Below are 20,448 nucleotides of genomic sequence, written 5' to 3'. Positions count from 1 at the left end.
TCGGCGGCCCGACCTCGCCCCGGCCCTCGGCGGCCCGACCCAGGAACAAGGAAATGGCAGACCAGTTGAACAAATACTTTGGTTCTGTCTTCACTAAGGAAGACACAAATAACCTTCTGGAAATACTAGGGGACCAAGGGTCTAGCAAGAAGGAGGAACTGAAGGGGGAACTGAAGGAAATCCTTATTAGTCAGGAAATTGTGTTAGGGAAATTGATGGGACCGAAGGCCGATAAATCCACAGGGCCTGATAGTCTGCATCCCAGAGTACTTAAGGAAGTGGCCCTAGAAATAGTGGATGCATTGATGGTCATTTTCCAACAGTCTATCGACTGGATCAGTTCCGATGGATTGGAGGGTAGCTAATGTAACACCACTTTTTAAAAAAGGAGGGAGAGAGAAAACAGGGAACTATAGATCGGTTAGCCTGACATCGGTAGTGGGGAAAATGTTGGAACCCATTATTAAAGATGAAATAACAGCGCATTTGGAAAGCAGTGACAAGATTAGTCCAAGTCAGCATGGATTTATGAAAGGGAAATCATGCTTGACAAATCTTCTAGAATTTTTTGAGGATGTAACTAGTAGAGTGGGCAAGGGCGAACCAGTGAATGTGGTGTATTTGGACTTTCAAAAGGCTTTTGACAAGGTTCCACACAAGAGATTAGTGTGCAAAATTAAAGCACATAGTATTGGGAGTAATATATTGACGTGGATAGAGAATTGGTTGGCAGACAGGAAGCAGAGAGTCGGGATAAATGGGTCCTTTTCAGAATGGCAGGCAGTGACTAGTGGGATACCGCAAGGTTCAGTGCTGGGACCCCAGCTATTTACAATATACATTAATGATTTAGACAAAGGAATTAAATGTAATATCTCCAGGTTTGCAGAAGATACTAAGCTAGGTGGCAGTGTGAGCTGTGAGGAGGATGCTAAGAGGCTGCAGGGTGACTTGGATAGGTTAGGTGAGTGGGCAAATGCATGGCAGATGGAGTATAATGTAGATAAATGTGAGGTTATCTACTTCGGTGGCAAAAACAGTAAGGCAGAATATTATCTGAATGGTGACAGATTAGGAAAAGAGGAGGTGCAATAAGACCTGGGTGTCATGGTACATCAGTCATTGAAAGTTGGCATGCAGGTACAGCAGGCGGTGAAGAAGGCAAATGGCATGTTGGCCTTCATAGCTAGGGAATTTGAGTATAGGAGCAGGGAGGTCTTATTGCAGTTGTACAGGATCTTGATGAGGCCTCACCTGGAATATTGTGTTCAGTTTTGGTCTCTGAATCTGAGGAAGGACGTTCTTGCTATTGAGGGAGTGCAGCGAAGGTTCACCAGATTGATTCCCGGGATGGCAGGGCTGACATGTGAAGAAAGACTGGTTCGACTAGGCTGGAATTTAGAAGAATGAGAGGGTATCTCATAGAAACATATAAAATTCTGACAGGATTGGACAGGTTAGATGCAGGAAGAATGTTCCCGATGTTGGGGAAGTCCAGAACCAGGGGACACAGTCTAAGGATAAGGGGTAAGCCATTTAGGACCGAGTTGAGGAGAAATTTCTTCACTCAGAGAATTGTGATCTGTGGAATTCTCTACCACAGAAAGTTGTTGAGGTCAGTTAGATATATTCAAAAGGAAGTTAGATGTGGCCCTTACAGCTAAAGGGATCAAGAGGTATGGAGAGAAAGCAGGAATGGGGTACTAAAGTTGCAAAAATGATCAGTCATTATCATATTGAATGGTGGTGTAGGCTCCAAGGGCCGAATGGCCTACTCCTGCACCTATTTTCTATGTTTCTATGTTTCTATGACCTTGTTCCGACCCTATCTCGCTCCAGCCCTCGGCGGCTCGACCTCCGGCCCAACTTCGCCACGACTTCGCCCGCCCCGACTTTGCCGCGACTTCGCCCGCCCCGGCCCTCGGCGGCCCGACCTTGCCCCAGCCTGACTTTGCCCCGGCCTCGGCTGCCATCTTCTCCCCCTCTCCCCCTTACCTCGGTGGGCCAACCTCGCCCCCTTTCTTTGGCTGCCCGACCCCACCTACCTCAGCCCAGGCAAAGACGTTCCAAAATCCAGAAATACCCGGAATCCGGAATGGCCTCGGTCCTGAGGTTTCCAGATTTCGGACGCTCAACCTGTATATGGCCTCTAGTTTTGGACTCGCCCAGAAAGGTTACTCACTGTAACTGTATAGAGCTCCTGTTTATTCGGGGTAAGAGTTACTCACTGTGTAACCATACAGAGTTCATGTTTATCCACAAGGGTAAGGGTTATTCACTGCAGCAGTACATGTTAGCTCAATTAATAATTTTCAGGCTACGACTATTTGTACTAATTGACAGGCAGCAGTTTCTCTGATTGGTCCCCTTGGAGGATAAGCCACACCCTGAAGTTCCTCTGGAATGTGTAAATAGAACCGCCCAGCCCAAGTTCTGACTGACTTTCCAATTTGTAATTTGATCAATTTCAACTTCAGAAGCCACAAAGGATAGATCTCCCCAAAAGCCACCAAATTCCAGCCGAAGTCCATGCATCCCTCCCCCAGCCGAAGTCTCTTACCGAAGCACAAGACCTTACCCCCCAGAGATGGGGCATTGTGCGCAGATTGTTAACATGTTTATTGGGTATGAGTGAATCGTGACAGTGTCGTGACTTCTGGATTTCATCATCCCAATGATGTCCCTTGTAACAACGGGGGTTTGGAAGAACGTGATCTGTCTTCCCTAAGTTCCCTCTCTCCCCTCCGATCCCACCCCCGCCCCCCCCGCCACCACCTGTGTCGCTCTCTCATCCTACCCTCACCCCCGTCAGGCTCTCTCCCTCTCTCTCTCCTTCTCTCAACCCCCATCCCCCGCCCTAGGCTCCCTCGCTCTCATCTACCCCCCACCCCCACCCCCGCCAAGCTCGCTACCTCTCTCCCTCCCCCAAGCTCTCTCTCTCTCCCCTCTCCCCCCCCAAGCTGTCTCTCTCTGCCCCCCCCCCCCCCGGTCTAAGCTCTCTTTCCCCACCTCTACCCCCGTGTCTCTCTCCTCATGGAGCACTTTATGGTGCCGCTTGACTACTCAAATTGGTGCTGAATGAGAAACGAACTGCTCCTGGATGACCCGCTTCTCGCTTTCCCCACCAGCCCGCTCTCCCCCCGGCCTGCTCTCCCACCAAACCATTCTCCCCACCGCCACATTCTCCCCACCGCCCCACTCTCCCCACCGCCCCACTCTCCCCACCGCCCCACTCTCCCACTGCCCCACTCTCCCCACCGCCCCACTCTCCCACCGCCCCACTCTCCCCACCGCCCCTCTCCCCACCGCCCCACTCTCCCCACCGCCCCACTCTCCCCACCGCCCCACTCTCCCCATCGCCCCACTCTCCCCACCGCCCAACTCTCTCCACCGCCCCACTCTCCCCACCGCCCCACTCTCCCCACCGCCCCACGCCCCACTCTCCCCACCGCCCCACTCTCCCCACCGCCCCACTCTCCCCACCGCCCCACTCTCCCCACCGCCCCACTTTCCCCACCGCCCCACTCTCCCCACTGCCCCACTCTCCCACCGTCCCACTCTCCCCACCGCCCCACTCTCCCCACCGCCCCACTTTCCCCACCGCCCCACTCTCCCCACTGCCCCACTCTCCCACCGTCCCACTCTCCCCACCGCCCCACTCTCCCCACCGCCCCACTCTCCCACCGTCCCACTCTCCCCACCGCCCCACTCTCCCCACCGCCCCACTCTCCCCACTCTCCCCACCGCCCCACTCTCCCCACCGCCCCACTCTCCCCACCGCCCCACTCTCCCCACTCTCCCCACCGCCCCACTCTCCCCACCGCCCCACTCTCCCCACCGCCCCACTCTCCTCACCGCCCCACGCCCCACTCTCCCCACCGCCCCACTCTCCTCACCTCCCCACTCTCTCCGCCACTCCGCTTCTCGCTCTCCCCGCCGGCCCGCTCTCCCCGCCGCCCCACTTCTCGCTTTCCCACCGGCCCACTCTACCCAATGGCCCGCTTCTTTCTCTCGCCGCCATCCGCACTCTTCACTCAAATTGCTGCTCAAACTGGTCCTGGCTGCCTGCTGCCTGATCAGAGGCTTGGGGCTGCTGGGGCCTCGGGGCTGCTGATGGATCGGAGGCAGTGGAGGCAACGTGTGGAGCCAGTTCTGGCTAGTTTCGGACCAGGTGTCAGGGCGGGGAGGAGTTGGTGATATTTGTCCTATCTCTCACTTCTGCGCATGCGTCGGGAGATGCATGCACACAAGGGAGACTTAGTACAAATAGTTACTCCGTAATTTTAAATCTGAGATCAATAGGTTTAAGATAGATGAGGTTATAAAAGGATATGGAGCCAAGGCAGGTAGATGGAGTTAAGATAAAGATCAGCAGTGATCTCACTGAATGACTAAACAGGCTCAAGGGGCTGAATGGTCTATTCCTGTTCTTGTAATCCTATCCAGTAACCTTGTCAATCCTTTTTTCTAACATAATTATTAAAAAATTTTGCATTAATCTTGATATCCCTCGCAAGTCTTTTTTTGTATTCCTTATTGCAACTCTTACTATCTTTTTTCTTCCTTTGCTGTTCTTTATATCTCTCCAGTCACCATTCTTTGTACTTTTGTATGTCTTTTCCTTTAGTTTTATGTTATCTCTCACCTCTTTTGTAGACCATGGCAGTTTCATTTGGTAAGAAGAGCTCTTTCCCCTTAGGAGTATATACTGGTCCTATATTAAGCTCCATCTACCCACCTTAGTTCCATAACCTTTAATACCCTTGCATACAATTGGCCTCTAATTTAACTCAGACTGTGCTAAACTTTGCTTTCTTAAAAGCACAGACCAGGTCGAACACCGCTCTCACTGAGCAGCAGCATAATACACCGTGCACTACATGGCATGATTCAGTCCTTGGGTCACTTTTGTGGATTTCTGGCTCTTTCACAACAGAGAGTCTTGGCATGTTATATTATGTCATGTTCACTCTCATCCCAGATGCCCTCTAGAGGGCGCTGCGCACCATCTTCGAGTTAGATCAGGAAGGATGGGAGGAGGCTCAAGTGGAGCATAAACGGTGGCATAGACTGGTTAGGCTGAACGGCCTGTTTCTGGTCTGTATATTCTATATAATTCGATCAGCTACAGTTTTGCCCACTCACTGAATGTATCAATGTCCTATTGCAACTTTTAAGTCCTTGCTTACATCTCAATTCTAACCATAGAGTCTCTGCTGATTGCTTTCCCTTGCCTATATCCTCCCTTATTAATGTTGCAATAGTATGTTAAATAAGACTATTGTTACATAAGTAAACTTGTATGTACTCTGTACAGCCACCAGAAGGCTCATCCCCTGGAGTGCCAAGGAATCCCATGATCCCTTGGGGGCACAGGTATTTAAGGAGACCTCACAGGATGGAGAGGCACTCTGGAGACCTGCAATAAAAGACAAAGGTCACACTTTACTTTGAGCTCACAGTGTTCAGTATGACTCTTTCTCCATACATAACAACTGGCGACGAGATACAGATAGCGAACCCAAAGATGCAGAGAACAGTGGGCATCCTGGAGAAATTCTCCAAGGGAGAAGATTGGGAAACTTTTGTGGAGCGACTCGACCAATACTTCATGGCCAATGAGCTAGATGAGGAAGAGAACGCTGCCAAACAAAGGGCGATCCTCCTAACCGTCTGTGGGACACCAACGTATGGCCTCATGAAAAATCTGCTCACTCCAGCGAAACCCACGGAGAAATCGTACGACGATTTGTGCACACTGGTCCGAGAGCATTTGAACCCGAAGGAAAGGGTTCTAATGGCGAGGTACCGGTTCTACACCTACAAATGGTCTGAAGGCCAGGAAGTGGCGAGTTATGCCGCCAAGCTAAGATGCCTTGCAGGGCATTGCGAATTTGAAGGACATTTGGAGCACATGCTCAGAGACTTTTTCATACTTGGCATTGGCCACGAAACCATACTTCACAACCTTTTGACTGTAGAGCCCCCAACCTTAAGTAAGGCCATAGCCAAACCCCAGGCGTTCATTGCCACCAGTGACAATACGAAGCAAATCTCTCAGCACACAAGTGCTGCTACAAGTACTGTGAACAAAGTGATGTTGTTTTCGAATGGTAATGTACAGGGCAGGTCACACATACCTGCAGCTACACGTCCGCAGATGTCTCAGAGTCCACCATCAAGGGTGATGAATGCAAGGCCATTAACGCCTTGTTGGCGCTGCGGGGGTGATCGTTTCCATTCATGCAAATTGAAAGCGTACAATTGCAAGGGCTGCGGAACAATGGGACACCTCCAACGAGTGTGCAGGAGAGCTGAAAATCCTGTTAAACCAACAAACCACCATGTTGCAGAGGATAGATCCACAGAGGATCACGATGAACCAGAGCCTCAGACCAAGGTGAGAGAGGTACATGGGGTGCACACATTCACCACGAATTATGCCCCGATAGTGCTGAATGTTGAACTAAATGGACTCCCGGTCCAATAGAGCTGGACACGGGTGCGAGCCAGTCCATCATGGGCAAAAAGACTTTCGAAAGATTGTGATGCAACAAGGCCTCAAGGCCAGTCTTAACTCCAGTTCGCACGAAACTAAGAACTTGCACGAAACTAAGAACTTACACAAAATAACTTATTCCTGTAATCGGCAGTGCTACTGTGAAGGTCTCCTATGATGGAGCGGTGCACAAGCTACCACTCTGGATGGTACCGGGCGATGGTCCCACGCTGCTCAGCAGGAGCTGGCTGGGAAAGATACGCTGGAACTGGGACGACGTCCGAGCACTGTCGCCCGCTGATGACACTTCGTGTGCCCAGGTCTTAAACAAATTTCCTTCGCTGTTCGAACCAGGCATCGGGAAATTCCAAGGAGCAAAAGTGCAGATCCACCTAATTTCCAGGGCGCGAACCATCCATCAAAAGGCGAGAGCAGTACCGTACATGATGGGAGAAAGGGTAGAGATCGGGCTAGACCGGCTGCAACAAGAGGTCATCATACACCGATTGAATTCAACGACTGGGACAGCCTGATCGTTCCTGTCCTCAAGGGAGACGGCACCATAAGAATCTGTGGCGATTACAAAGTAACTATCAATCGTTTCTCCCTGCAGGACCAATACCCATGACCAAAGACCGACGACCTCTTTGCAACACTGGCGGGAGGAAAGACATTCACGAAGCTGGATCTGACTTCTGATTTCGGGAAACTGCAACTGGTTGCTTATGCATCCAGGAGTCTGTCTAAGGCAGAGAGAGCCTACAACATGATTGAGAAAGAAGCGTTAGCGTGTGTCTATGGCATAAAGAAAATGCATCAATACCTGTTTGGGCTAAAATTCGAATTGAAAACTGACCATAAGTCACTTATATCCCTGTTTTCCAAGAGTAAAGGGATAAATACCAATGCATCGGCCAGAGATGCATTGTCCGCCACAGGCCAGGCACAGAAAACTGCAACGATGCTCTCAGTAGGCTGCCATTGCCCACCACGGGGTGGAAATGGCACAGCCTGCAGATCTAGCCATTGTTATGAAAGCATTTGAGAGTGAGCAATCACCCGTCACTGCCCGGCAGATCAAAACCTGGACAAGCCAGGACCCCTTATTATCTCTAGTCAAAAGCTGTGTGCTTCACGGGAGCTGGTCCAGTGACCCAGTGGAAATGTAGGAAGAGATAAAGCCGTTCCAGCGGCACAAAGATGAAATGTCCATACAAGCAGACTGCCTTCTGTGGGGCAATCGAGTATTGGTCCCCAAGAAGGGCAGAGACACCTTCATCAATGACCTCCACAGTACCCACCCAGGCATCGTAATGATGAAGGCGATAGCCAGATCCCACGTGTGGTGGCCCGATATAGATGCGGACTTAGAGTCCTGCATTCACAGATGTAACACGCACTCGCAGTTAAGCAATGTACCCAGGGAGGCGCCGCTAAGTTTATGGTCTTGGCCCTCCAAACCGTGGTCTAGGGTACACGTCGACTATGCAGGCCCGTTCTTGGGTAAAATGTTCCTTGTGGTTGTAGGCGCGTACTCCAAGTGGATTGAATGTGAGATAATGTCGGCTAGCACGTCCGCTGCCACTACTGAAAGTCTGCGGGCCATGTTTGCCACTCACGGCTTACCCGATGTCCTGGTGAGCGACAACGGGCCATGTTTTACCAGTGCTGAGTTCAAAGAATTCATGACGGGATCAAACATGTCACATCTGCCCTGTTTAAACCAGCGTCCAATGGTCAGGCAGAGCGAGCAGTGCAAACCATCAAGCAAGGCTTGAAGAGGGTAACTGAAGGCTCACTGCAGACTCGCCTATCCCGAGTCCTGCTTAGCTACCACACGAGACCCCACTTGCTCACTGGGATCCCACCTGCTGAACTGCTCTTGAAAAGAGCACTTAAGACAAGGCTCTCGTTAGTTCACACTGATCTACATGAACAGGTAGAGAACAGGCGGCTTCAACAAAGTGCATACTATAATAGCGCAATGTGTCACGTGAGATTGAAATCAATGATCCTGCATTTGTATTAAATTATGGTCATGCTCCCAAGTGGCTTCCCGGCACTGTCGTGGCCAAAGAGGGGAGCAGGGTGTTTCAGGTCAAACTTTCAAATGGACTCATTCACTAGAAACACTTGAACCAAATCAAACTCAGATTCACGGACTATCCTGAGCAACCCATCTTGGACCCTACCTTTTTTCATCCCCGAACACCAGTGGCAACCGGCACCACGGTTGACCACGAAGCAGAACCCATCATCCACAGCAGCCCAGCAGGGCCCAACACACCAGGCAGCCCAGCAAGGCCAGCTGCACAGCAGCCCAGCGAGGGCCCAACAAATGATTCAACAATACCAGCTTTCACACCGAGATGATCAACCAGGGCAAGAAGGGCCCTAGATTGACTCACGTTGTAAATAGTTACACTATTGACTTTGGGGGGGGGGGGGAGTGTTGTTATATATGTGAACTTGTATTTACTCTGTACAGCCACCAGAGGGCTCATCCCCTGGAGTTCCAAGGAATCCCATAATCCCTTGGGAGCACAGGTACTTAAGGAGGCCTCACAGGCTGGAGAGGCACTCTGGAGACCTGCAATAAAAAACTAAGGTCACACTTTATTTTGAGCTCACAGTGTTCAGTCTGACTCTTTCTCCATACATAGCAACTACCCCTTCTCCTCTTCCAATTTCCCCATCTTTTCCAAAGACCTTTCAACCTGGAATATTTAACTCCCAATCAGCTCCCTGAAATTAGATAGGAATGAAAAGAAATGAGTAAGTGTTCAATATATTTAATAATAATTTATATTATTGTTAATAATAAAAAGCAGGAAATCAGGTCAAACTGAATGGATGTTTGTTTTTCAGTTCAGTCCCCAAACACCTGTTGACACAAAGCAACTTTAAACAAGTGTAATAATGCATTTATACAATACTACCGGAAAATAAAAATATTATGTAAGTGCTCAATGATATAGTGGCCCAAAAGTTGCAGTGGCAGGACAATGCACAGGGCCTGCTGTTAGTTATACTTGCCCTTACCCGTTTAATATCGACGATATTTTGCCCTGCAAATTGCAAGAAGTTTGAGATGGAAAGATGCGCAGCAGCCTCTAGAGGGCATCTGGGATTTGAGTGAACAGGACAAGCAACTGTCTATCTCCTAAGGATTGTGAAATGAACCGTGTTGTAATTTAGAATTCAATGTCAAATCGGATACAGAAAGAGAAACGAAGAGAGGAAAAGAAAGATTGGATTAAGAGAGAAAGGGGGAAAAAAGAGGCAGGGATGAAAAAGTTTTCAAAAATTACATTATTTTTAAATCTCCAACAATCCTGAAGGAATGAGACTCCACACTTGTAATAGTTAATTTTCAGTGCCATAGAGGTTGACTGGCAGTGATTAACATCTGTCATGTCATTAAAATGGTACTTAGATTGAAGTGAATTTCTGTGATGAACTCACGTCGTATTTACTGCACATTTTCAGGAGCTTTCTGCCTCTCGCCGTCTTTGGGTTGCTCAATTTTTCCCGGTCACTTACACCGTTTTTTTGGCACGCGCGATTTTTTCTGGCGTATTTCTTTTTTTCAAAGTTTCCCCCTGCGATTTGTGCTGGTGTAACTGACTTAGTTACGATTTTTCTAAGCCAGTTTTTTTTTTTAACGTCACAGTTCCCTCATGTCTGCGCTGGTTTTTTCAATTGTTCACAGTTTGGCCAACATTTTTTCCTCCTAGGTCGGCGTATCTGGCCACTCCCGAAAAACTATCTGGCCCCTTAAGAAAACCAGCGCACATTGACAAATCGGCGCTGAAAGACGCCATTGTTTTTAAATCAAAGATTTTGGAGGGAGTCAAGAACACTGTCAAAATTAATACTAAAGTTCAACCTTTTTTTATCTGTCAACGTAGCAGTGTAAATTTGTTGGATTTCAGAAGTTCTCTCATTTTTTTACTCACTCACATTCCACCACCAACCGTCTTGAAGCAGGGTTGGAGGGTCGTAGGTTTTGCCGGCAGAATCGGACCCACGCCCGGACACAGCAGCTCGGCTACAAAACAAGCCGTGGGGGTTGGTGGGAGGAGAGAGAGCGAGGTGCCAATCGGAAGCCTTATGCACTGAAAATTGCAATGAGTGGAGATGGGCAGCGGGGGGGGCGGGGAGAGAGGGAAGGAGAGAAGTCACAAGACTGCAATTAGTTAAGGGGAGGAGAGAGAGAAGTCACAAGACCTTTGGGTGTGGTCCATCCATACAGACCTTGGGGAGATAGAGAACTGCGAACCTGTCCTGCCCGCCTGCTTTCCAGCTGTTTTGAGCTTCTTTCAAAGGTTAAATTTAAGTATGAGGGCAATACTGACAATGCCATACCTTGTGCGAGTCTTCTGCATCATAGTGCTACATAGGAGACAATTGATTCGACTTCATCACATTAGGAACATCAGAACCAGTCGGGTGCTGGGCAGGGGGCCTTACCCACCTCGGGTATATCAAGACAGGCGTTTGTACCTCCACCTGAGTGATGTCCACCAGACTGTGTCAGAAGGCTGCATTTCCACAAAGAAGTTGTAAGTGAGATCTGTGAGTTGGTCAAAGCAGACCTGAAACCTATAAGCATCAAGAGGACTGCTCTGTCAGTTGAAGTGAAGGTTACAGCTGCACTTTCATTCTATGCCTCCAGATCGTTTCAAGCTACAACTAGGGATGTGTGTGCTTGGTCTTGGACACTCCACCAGGCGGTGGCACAGTGTTTCTGGGCTTGGTACCAAGCTTATTCTTTCTAACATCTCGGGTACTGCGCACCTCTTGAAGGGAGGGGGCATCGGCATCAGGTGGTAAGTTGGAGGGCCCAGCTTGGGGCTCTTCAGAGGCTGGTGTGGGGATTGGAATGGGAGTGACAGTTGATTCTGTCAATGGGCGCGGGGTCTGGGCGTGTTCCTTTATTGCAGCAGCTAACTCCAACATGCCGTCCCTCATGCACCTCGACAGTGTCTCAATGACCTGCAACATTCCCTCCCTCATGTTGAGCAAATCTGTCTGAACTACCTGCAACATTCGTCCCTCATGGTCAGTGACGTGGTTTGCACTACCTCTGACATTCCCTCCCCCATGGCCACTATTCCCTCACTGATGGTCCCAGATATCATTCCCATTTCTCGTATCATTGCTGTTACTTCTCCCGACAGTCCCGCTACCTCCTCACTCACCCCACTGATGGCATCCGGGAGTGATCGGGTGAGGTCAATGCTCTCCGCACTCAATGACATCATCTGAACCGCATCTGTTACATCCTGCATCTCAGGAGAGCACGATCGAACTCTCCTTCCTCTCCTCCCCACAGGTGTGTCTTGCTGCATCCCACCACTGGGAGCTGCAGCCTGGGATGATGGGGCCCTGGGTGTGCCTCGCTGCATCACACCACTGGGACCCACAACCTTGTAAGGTGGGGCGCTGGGTGTGCCTCGCTACACCACACCACTGGGACCCACAACCTTGTAAGGTGGGGCGCTGGGTGTGCCTCGCTACACCACACCACTGGGACCTGCAATCTCGGAAGGTGTGAAACCATGGAATGTCCCACCAACACTCAAACCACTAGTCACGGAAGGGGCTGTCACCTCCATGAGCGGCACCTCCTCCAAAGTCAGTACAACAGTGGGAGCTTCATCCAGCTCCATCCCCTCCCCCTCCCCCTCACCCCCATGTTCTTGGTCTGCAGGGTTAGATTGGAAGATGTTCTCCTCTTCAGGCTTGTCCGTGTCTGAATCTTCCTCTGCATCGTCAGGGTTGGCCTCAAGTTCTGTAAAATATAACAGAACAGTCAAATGGTTAGCAGCAGAGGAGGGGGCAGGGTGGGTGGCATGAGTAGGCTCACACAACGCAGGCCAGGCAGCAGGCTGATTTGAAGGACCACAATGAATTTGCAGGACTTACCCTCTCCCTCGAGTGTGGGCCCAGCTTGTGCAGTACTGATTGCTTTTCTCCAGGCAGGACCCATCAAAGCAGCGACCCTCTCTTCCAAGGGTATCAGTGGGTGCAGATTTGCCAGGCCTCCTCCTGCTCGAGTTCTTTCTCTTTTATTATGTGCAACCTTTCTCTGCAAAGATATGAAAACCTAACTTTTTAAAGAGGGTGTCTTTCTGCTGGGTGGGACATACAGATGGTCAGATTTACAATTGCAATTGCACTGAATAAATGAAAACATTACTTACACTAACTACTTGACCAAGTCCTACCACTTCTTTTTACACCGACTTCCAGATCTCGTGGTGGTCACCATTGCACAGTAATCTTCTGCAACTTGGTTCCAGCGTTTCTTCATTTCTTTGGGTGAAACTTTTATGTGATCTCTGCCGGAATCCAGCTCCTGCCATCTGGCCTCAATTACAGTAACTAGTTCCTCCACTTCATCCAGACACTCAGGCCAGCGCCCAACAACCGGAGCTCCAACTCAGGCGCTCGACAAGGGAGCGTAAACCACCAGAGAGACTCAACCTGTGACCCCAATAAGACTTTGGGGGGGGGGGGGAGGTGATGTCATTTATTCAACCAGCATTGTAACCCATGTATAAACTGACCTAAGTTGTACACCGTGAGAACACTGACCACTAGGTGGGAGACACTCCTAACCTCCTAATAGGGGAATCAAGGGGTATGGTGAGAAAGCAGGAATGGGGTACTGAAGTTGCATGTTCAGCCATGAACTCATTGAATGGCGGTGCAGGCTAGAAGGGCCGAATGGCCTACTCCTGCACCTATTTTCTATGTTTCTAACCTGGACCTTCAGGTATAAAAGGGGAAGCTCCACCCACCTTCATCACTTGAGTGCTAAGGAATAAAGGACAGGTCACAGACTGACCTTCTCTCAACAGGCTGTCCAATTCACCTTCTATCTTTTCCCGCATCACGTACGGCACCGCTCTGGCCTTGTGGTGTACTGGTCTGGTGTCCGGGTTTATGTGAATCACTACCTTGGCCCCCATGAAAGTGCCAATGCCGGGTTGAAATAATGAGTCAAATTTGTCCAGGACCTGTGAGCATGATACTCGCTCCACAGAGGAAATTGCATTGACATCGCCCCATTTCCAGTTCATGATAGCAAGCCAACTCCTCCCCAGTAGTGCGGGACCGTCCCCTGGGACAATCCAGAGTGGCAACCTGTTCTCCGAATCTTTGTGGGTCACGACTACCGTGGCGCTGCCTAGCACCAGAATGATCTGCTTTGTGTAAGTCCGTAGCTGTGCGTCAATCGCCGATAATTTTGGCCTCCTGGCCTTGGATGCCCACAACTTTTCGAACTGTTTGATACCCATCAGGGACTGGCTGGCACCCGTGTCTAACTCCATTGATACTGGGATGCCATTGAGGAGCACTTTCATCATTATCGGTGGCGTCCTGGTGTATGAACTGTATACGTGCTCCACATGAACTCGCTGAACTTCAGCTTCCAGCGATTTCCCCCAGTGTCCATTTCTGCAATTTCTGCAGGTATTTTGCTCATCTCTGCAAACTCCGGCTGAATGTATGCCTCCACGCCTCCAGCATGAGTTGCGGTTTGAAACAAAAGGTCCCTTGCCAGTCGATCGTCCCTGACTGCCCCTGTTATTGTCCTTGAGTGCACCATTAACAGGTGTTGATGGCCCCATTACTGGCCGCATTGTCCCTTGCAATGGCGTGAATCGCTGTTCAGCTTGCCATTGTCTCTGTCGAACTCCCCCTCTGGGTTCGACTACATGTTGGGGCATGCCTGACTGCCCTTGTCTGCCTGGAGAACTGTGTGCTGCTTTAACAATGTTGAATCTCTGTCCCAACCATTCCTTAACACAGTACCTCTCGTCTGTTCTGCTAGTGGCCATGCTCGCGTGGTTTAAATCCCAGTTTCTTGTCGCCATTGATACGTCCTTACTACACAGTATAAATGCACACGAGGCCCATGCTTGAGAGAAGGTCAGTCTGTGACCTGTCCTTTATTCCTTAGTACTCAAGTGATGAAGGTGGGTGGAGCTTCCCCTTTTATACCTGAAGGTCCAGGTTAGGAGTGTCTCCCACCTAGTGGTCAGTGTTCTCACGGTGTACAACTTAGGTCAGTTTATACATGGGTTACAATGCTGGTTGAATACATGACATTCTTGGTCCTTGCACCGCATTGCATCTTACATATAAGAACATAAGAACATAAGAATTAGGAACAGGAATAGGCCATCTAGCCCCTTGAGCCTGCTCCGCCATTCAACAAGATCATGGCTGATCTGGCCGTGGACTCAGCTCCACTTACCCGCCTGCTCCACATAACCCTTAATTCCCTTATTGGTTAAAAATCTATCTATCTGTGACTTGAATACATTCAATGAGCAAGCCTCAACTGCTTCCTTGGGCAGAGAATTCCACAGATTCACAACCCTCTGGGAGAAGAAATTCCTTCTCAACTCGGTTTTAAATTAGCTCCCCCGTATTTTGAGGCTGTGCCCCCTAGTTCGAGTCTCCCCGACCAGTGGAAACAACCTCTCTGCCTCTATTTTGTCGAACCCTTTCATTATTTTAACTGTTTCTATAAGATCACCCCTCATCCTTCTGAACTCCAACGAGTAAAGACCCAGTCTACTCAATCTATCATCATAAGGTAACCCCCTCATCTCCGGAATCAGCCTAGTGAATCGTCTCTGTACCCCCTCCAAAGCTAGTATATCCTTCCTTAAGTAAGGTGACCAAAACTGCACGCAGTACTCCAGGTGCGGCCTCACTAATACCCTATACAGTTGCAGCAGGACCTCCCTGCTTTTGTACTCCATCCCTCTTGCAATGAAGGCCAACATTCCATTCGCCTTCCTGATTACCTGCTGCACCTGCAAACTAACTTTTTGGGATTCATGCACAAGGACCCCCAGGTCCCTCTGCACCGCAGCATGTTGTAATTTCTCCCCATTCAAATAATATTCCCTTTTACTGTTTTTTTTCTCAAGGTGGATGACCTCACACTTTCCGACATTATATTCCATCTGCCAAACCTTAGCCCATTCGCTTAACCTATCTAAATCTCTTTGCAGCCTCTCTGTGTCCTCTACACAACCCGCTTTCCCACTAATCTTTGTGTCATCTGCAAATTTTGTTACACTACACTCTGTCCCCTCTTCCAGGCCATCTATGTATATTTTAAACAGTTGTGGTCCCAGCAACGATCCCTGTGGCACACCACTAACTACTGATTTCCAACCCGAAAAGGACCCATTTATCCCGACTCTCTGCTTTCTGTTAGCCAGCCAATTCTCTATCCATGCTAATACATTTCCTCTGACTCCACATACCTTTATCTTCTGCAGTAACCTTTTGTGTGGCACCTTATCGAATGCCTTTTGGAAATCTAAATACACCACATCCATCAGTACACCTCTATCCACCATGCTCGTTATATCCTCAAAGAATTCCAGTAAATTAGTTAAACATGATTTCCCCTTCATGAATCCATGTTGCGTCTGCTTGATTGCACTATTCCTATCTAGATGTCCCGCTATTTCTTCCTTAATGATAGCTTCAAGCATTTTCCCCACTACAGATGTTAAACTAACCGGCCTATAGTTACCTACCTTTTGTCTGCCCCCTTTTTTAAACAGAGGCATTACATTAGCTGCTTTCCAATCCGCTGGTACCTCCCCAGAGTCCAGATAATTTTGGTAGATTATAACGAATACATCTGCTATAACTTCTGCTATCTCTTTTAATACCCTGGGATGCATTTCATCAGGACTAGGGGACTTGTCTACCTTGAGTCCCATTAGCCTGTCCAGCACTACCCCCCTAGTGATAGTGATTATCTCAAGGTCCTGCCTTCCCACATTCCCGTGTCCAGCAATTTTTGGCATGGTTTTTGTGTCTTCCACTGTGAAGACCGAAGCAAAATATTTGTTTAAGGTCTCAGCCATTTCCACATTTCCCATTATTAAATCCCCCTTCTCATCTTCTAAGGGACCAACATTTACTTTAGTCACTCTTTTCCGTTTTATATATCGGTAAAAGCTTTTACTATCTGTTTTTATGTTTTGCGCAAGTTTACTTTCATAATCTATCTTTCCTTTCTTTATTGCTTTCTTAGTCATTCTTTGCTGTTGTTTAAAATGTTCCCAATCTTCTAGTTTCCCACTAACCTTGGCCACCTTATACGCATTGGTTTTTAATTTGATACTCTCCTTTATTTCCTTGGTTATCCACGGCTGGTTATCCCTTCTCTTACCGCCCTTCTTTTTCACTGGAATATATTTTTGTTGAGCACTATGAAAGAGCTCCTTAAAAGTCCTCCACTGTTCCTCAATTGTGCCACCATTTAGTCTGTGTTTCCAGTCTACTTTAGCCAATTCTGCCTTCATCCCACTGTAGTCCCCTTTGTTTAAGCATAGTACGCTCGTTTGAGACACTACTTCCTCACCCTCAATCTGTATTACAAATTCAACCATACTGTGATCACTCATTCCGTGAAGATCTTTTACTAGGAGATCGTTTATTATTCCTGTCTCATTACATAGGTCCAGATCTAAGATTGCTTGCTCCCTTGTAGGTTCTGTAACATACTGTTCTAAGAAACAATCCCGTATGCATTCTATGAATTCCTCCTCCAGGCTACCCCGTGCGATTTGATTTGACCAATCGATTTGTCGGTTAAAATCCCCCATGATTACTGCCGTTCCTTTTTCACATGCCTCCATTATTCCCTTGATTATTGCCCGCCCTACCGTGAAGTTATTATTTGGGGGCCTATAAACTACGCCCACCAGTGACATTTTCCCCCTTACTATCTCTAATCTCCACCCATAATGATTCAACATTTTGTTCATTAGAGCCAATATCGTCTCTCACAACTGTCCTGATATCTTCCTTTATTAACAGAGCTACCCCACCTCCTTTCCCTTCTTGTCTATCTGTCCGAATCGTCAGATACCCCTGTATGTTTAATTCCCAGTCTTGGCCACCCTGCAACCACATTTCTGTAATGGGCACCAAATCATACCCATTTGTAATGATTTGTGCCGTCAACTCATTTACTTTATTTCGAATGCTGCATGCGTTCAGGTAGAGTGTTTTAATACTCGTTTTTAAACCATGATTTTTGGTTTTGACCCCTCCCTTAGCCCCTTTATATTCATACATATTGTCCCTTCCTATCACCTTGTGGTTTAAACTTACCCCAGTGCTACTCTGCTCTGTTGCCTCCTGCCTTTTGCATTCTTTCTTGAGATCCTGTTCATCTGAGTTCTCACCCATTCTAACTAGCTCAGAGCCCTCTCCTGTGTTCCGAATACTCCTTGCATTGAGGCACCGAGCTTTCATGCTTGCCTTTTTATTACACTTTGACCCTTTAGAATTTTGCTGTACAGTGGCCATTTTTGTTTTTTGCCTTGGGTTTCTCTGCCCTCCACTTTTACTCATCTCCTTTCTGTCTTTTGCTTTTGTCTCCTTTTTGTTTCCCTCTGTCTCCCTGCATTGGTTCCCATCCCCCTGCCATAATAGTTTAACTCCTCCCCAACAGCATTAGCAAACACTCCCCCTAGGACATTCGTTCCGGTCCTGCCTAGGTGCAGACCGTCCGGTTTGTAGTGGTCCCACCTCCCCCAGAACCGGTTCCAATGCACCAGGAATTTGAATCCCTCCCTGCTGCACCACTGCTCAAGCCACGTATTCATCTGAGCGATTCCTACTCTGACAAACACATGGCACTGGTAGCAATCCTGAGATTACTACTTTTGAGGTCCTATGTTTTAATTTAGCTCCTAGCTCCTTAAATTCATCTCGTAGGACCTCATCCTTTTTTTACCTGTATCATTGGTACCAATGTGCACCACGACAACTGGCTGTTCACCCTCCCTTTTCAGAATGTCCTGCACCCGCTCCGAGACATCCTTGACCCTTGCACCAGGGAGGCAACATACCACCCTGGAGTTTCGGTTGCGGCTGCAGAAATGCCTATCTATTCCCGTTACAATTGAATCCCCAATCACTATCGCTCTCCCACTCTTTTTCCTGCCCTCCTGTGCAGCAGAGCCAGCCACGGTGCCATGAACTTGCTGCTGCTGCCCTCCCCTGATGAGTCATCCCCTTCAACAGTACTCAAAACGGTGTATCTGTTTTGCAGGGGGATGACCGCAGGGGACCCCGGCACTATCTTCCTTGTACTGCTCTTCCTGCTGGTCTTCCATTCCCTAGCTGGCTGTGGGCCCTTCACCTGCGGTAAAACCAACTCGCTACACGTGCTACTCACATCATTCTCAGCATCGTGGATGCTCCAGAGTAAATCCACCCTCAGTTCCAATTCCGCAACGCGGACCGTCAGGAGCTGGAGGCGGATACACTTCCCGCACACGTAGTCGTCAGGGAGACCGGAAGTGTCCCTGAGTTCCCACATGGTACGGAGGAGCATATCACGTGACCCAGCTCTCCTGCCTTGTTTTTCTGCAGCTGCGATTTTCCAATGCTCTCACAAAGCACTCAACATTCTCACACTCACACACACACACACACACACACACACAAATGGCTCTTTAAAAATGGCCGATTGCCAACTCGGTGCTGTACTGCACATGCGCATCCATTGCAACAATGTCAAAAACATAACTTTATTTTTCTGCGCATGCGCAGAAGGTGTGGCATTGTTTGTCGGCGCAGACGGCAGGCTCCACCTCCTGAGGCGACTGGACACGCTGCACTGCGCCAAATTCGAATTATACATCGGGGAAACTTTGGCAAATTATTTCTGCAGCATTTCTGGCCTAGAAAAATGGGCGTCACTCTGGCAATACGCCAGAAAACGCTTGGGGAAAATTGAGCCCTTGAATCAGGAACCAGTCAGCGAGATGCCGTGTTCACAAAGCTTACGGCAGAGCAGTGCGGCTCGGACCGCAACTTTTCGATTTCCACGTTTATTCGTGTATCTGCCCTTGCCTGAATTTGCTGTGGCATTAATAACAGCTAGCACTATTCAGCCCCGCTTACTTTGACAGCAATTTGGGGGCCATTTAATAAATAAATACATACGCAGATACGTATTAAGTAAATCGTGTCCAATCACTTGAGGGCAATGCTTGGTCTGTTCTGTAAAGTGTCAGTGTAACAGCACAATACACAGCATCTCGCTGCAAGCCCTGATCGGTGGTGTCCCTACCGTTAAGGTCCAGTCTCTTCAAAGCAATCCAGATGCAGGCCGGGCTTGCATTGTCTGTTGCAACAGCCATCACCCTCACCACACACCGCGCCTACCAATCTGCCGCACTGCTCCCTCTCATCAGAAACCGCATCCCGGGAAACCATGGAAACCAGCTGCAAGCCCCAGAGATCTCGCGCCGGGTTGGTCGCGGAGTGAAGAACGTGCACACAATGGGTGGAAAGATCAGAAACATTGCGTGGAATGATCATTTACAATAAACATGCGACATAGATGGTGAACTACTTTCCATAAAACAGTCTTAACATTTTTTTCTGAGTTGCATTTAATCAGTTACAGTTTTCATTGATAGTATTTACAGCAATTTTTAGAATGATTTAAAAGCCACCAAATGAGGTGGGATGTTACGCAGATTATGAATTCTAACCGTGGAGCAGATTTGTACCTCTCTCACCCAGATCTTAAAAAGGAAGGATACCTCCCACAGCCTCAGCAAAAGCAAGCAAAACTAAATGGGCTGAAGGAACGAAAAAGGCATCCCTAACTTAAGGAAATGCAAAACAAATAGGGTAGTATTGGCAAAAGCAGATTTATTAAAGAGACAGCACCGAAGTGAAAGAAAAAGAAGATAGTTGCTAAAAAGCTAAATTGAAATGGCGGGGGGCAACTTGAAAAACCAAATGTTAAAGGGGATCACCAAGATCCATCTGAGAGCAGTAAAAAGACCCCAGGAAAAGTTGTGTTATTAAAAATGCAAAGTTGAAAAGTGTAATAAGGGACACACAAGAGAATTTTAATCAAAGGAGGC

The 20,448-nt window shown here is 48.5% G+C and overlaps 1 protein-coding gene across 1 annotated transcript in view; it reads right to left on the bottom strand.

Annotated features, from left to right (window-relative positions):
* The window catches only part of LOC139273907 (uncharacterized), a 269,855-nt gene extending 250,145 nt beyond the window's left edge, over positions 1 to 19,710 (bottom strand). Inside the window, exon 1 of the mRNA XM_070890979.1 lies at positions 19,641 to 19,710. Coding sequence (XP_070747080.1) covers positions 19,641 to 19,710 — 70 coding nt within the window. The remainder of the gene's footprint in view (positions 1 to 19,640) is intronic.
* Between the last annotated feature and the right edge of the window lie 738 nt (positions 19,711 to 20,448).

The sequence above is a fragment of the Pristiophorus japonicus genome, chromosome 9 (genome assembly GCF_044704955.1).
Source record: "Pristiophorus japonicus isolate sPriJap1 chromosome 9, sPriJap1.hap1, whole genome shotgun sequence".
NCBI classification, from domain to species: domain Eukaryota; kingdom Metazoa; phylum Chordata; class Chondrichthyes; family Pristiophoridae; genus Pristiophorus; species Pristiophorus japonicus.
This window is presented reverse-complemented; position numbering and strand designations above follow the sequence as displayed.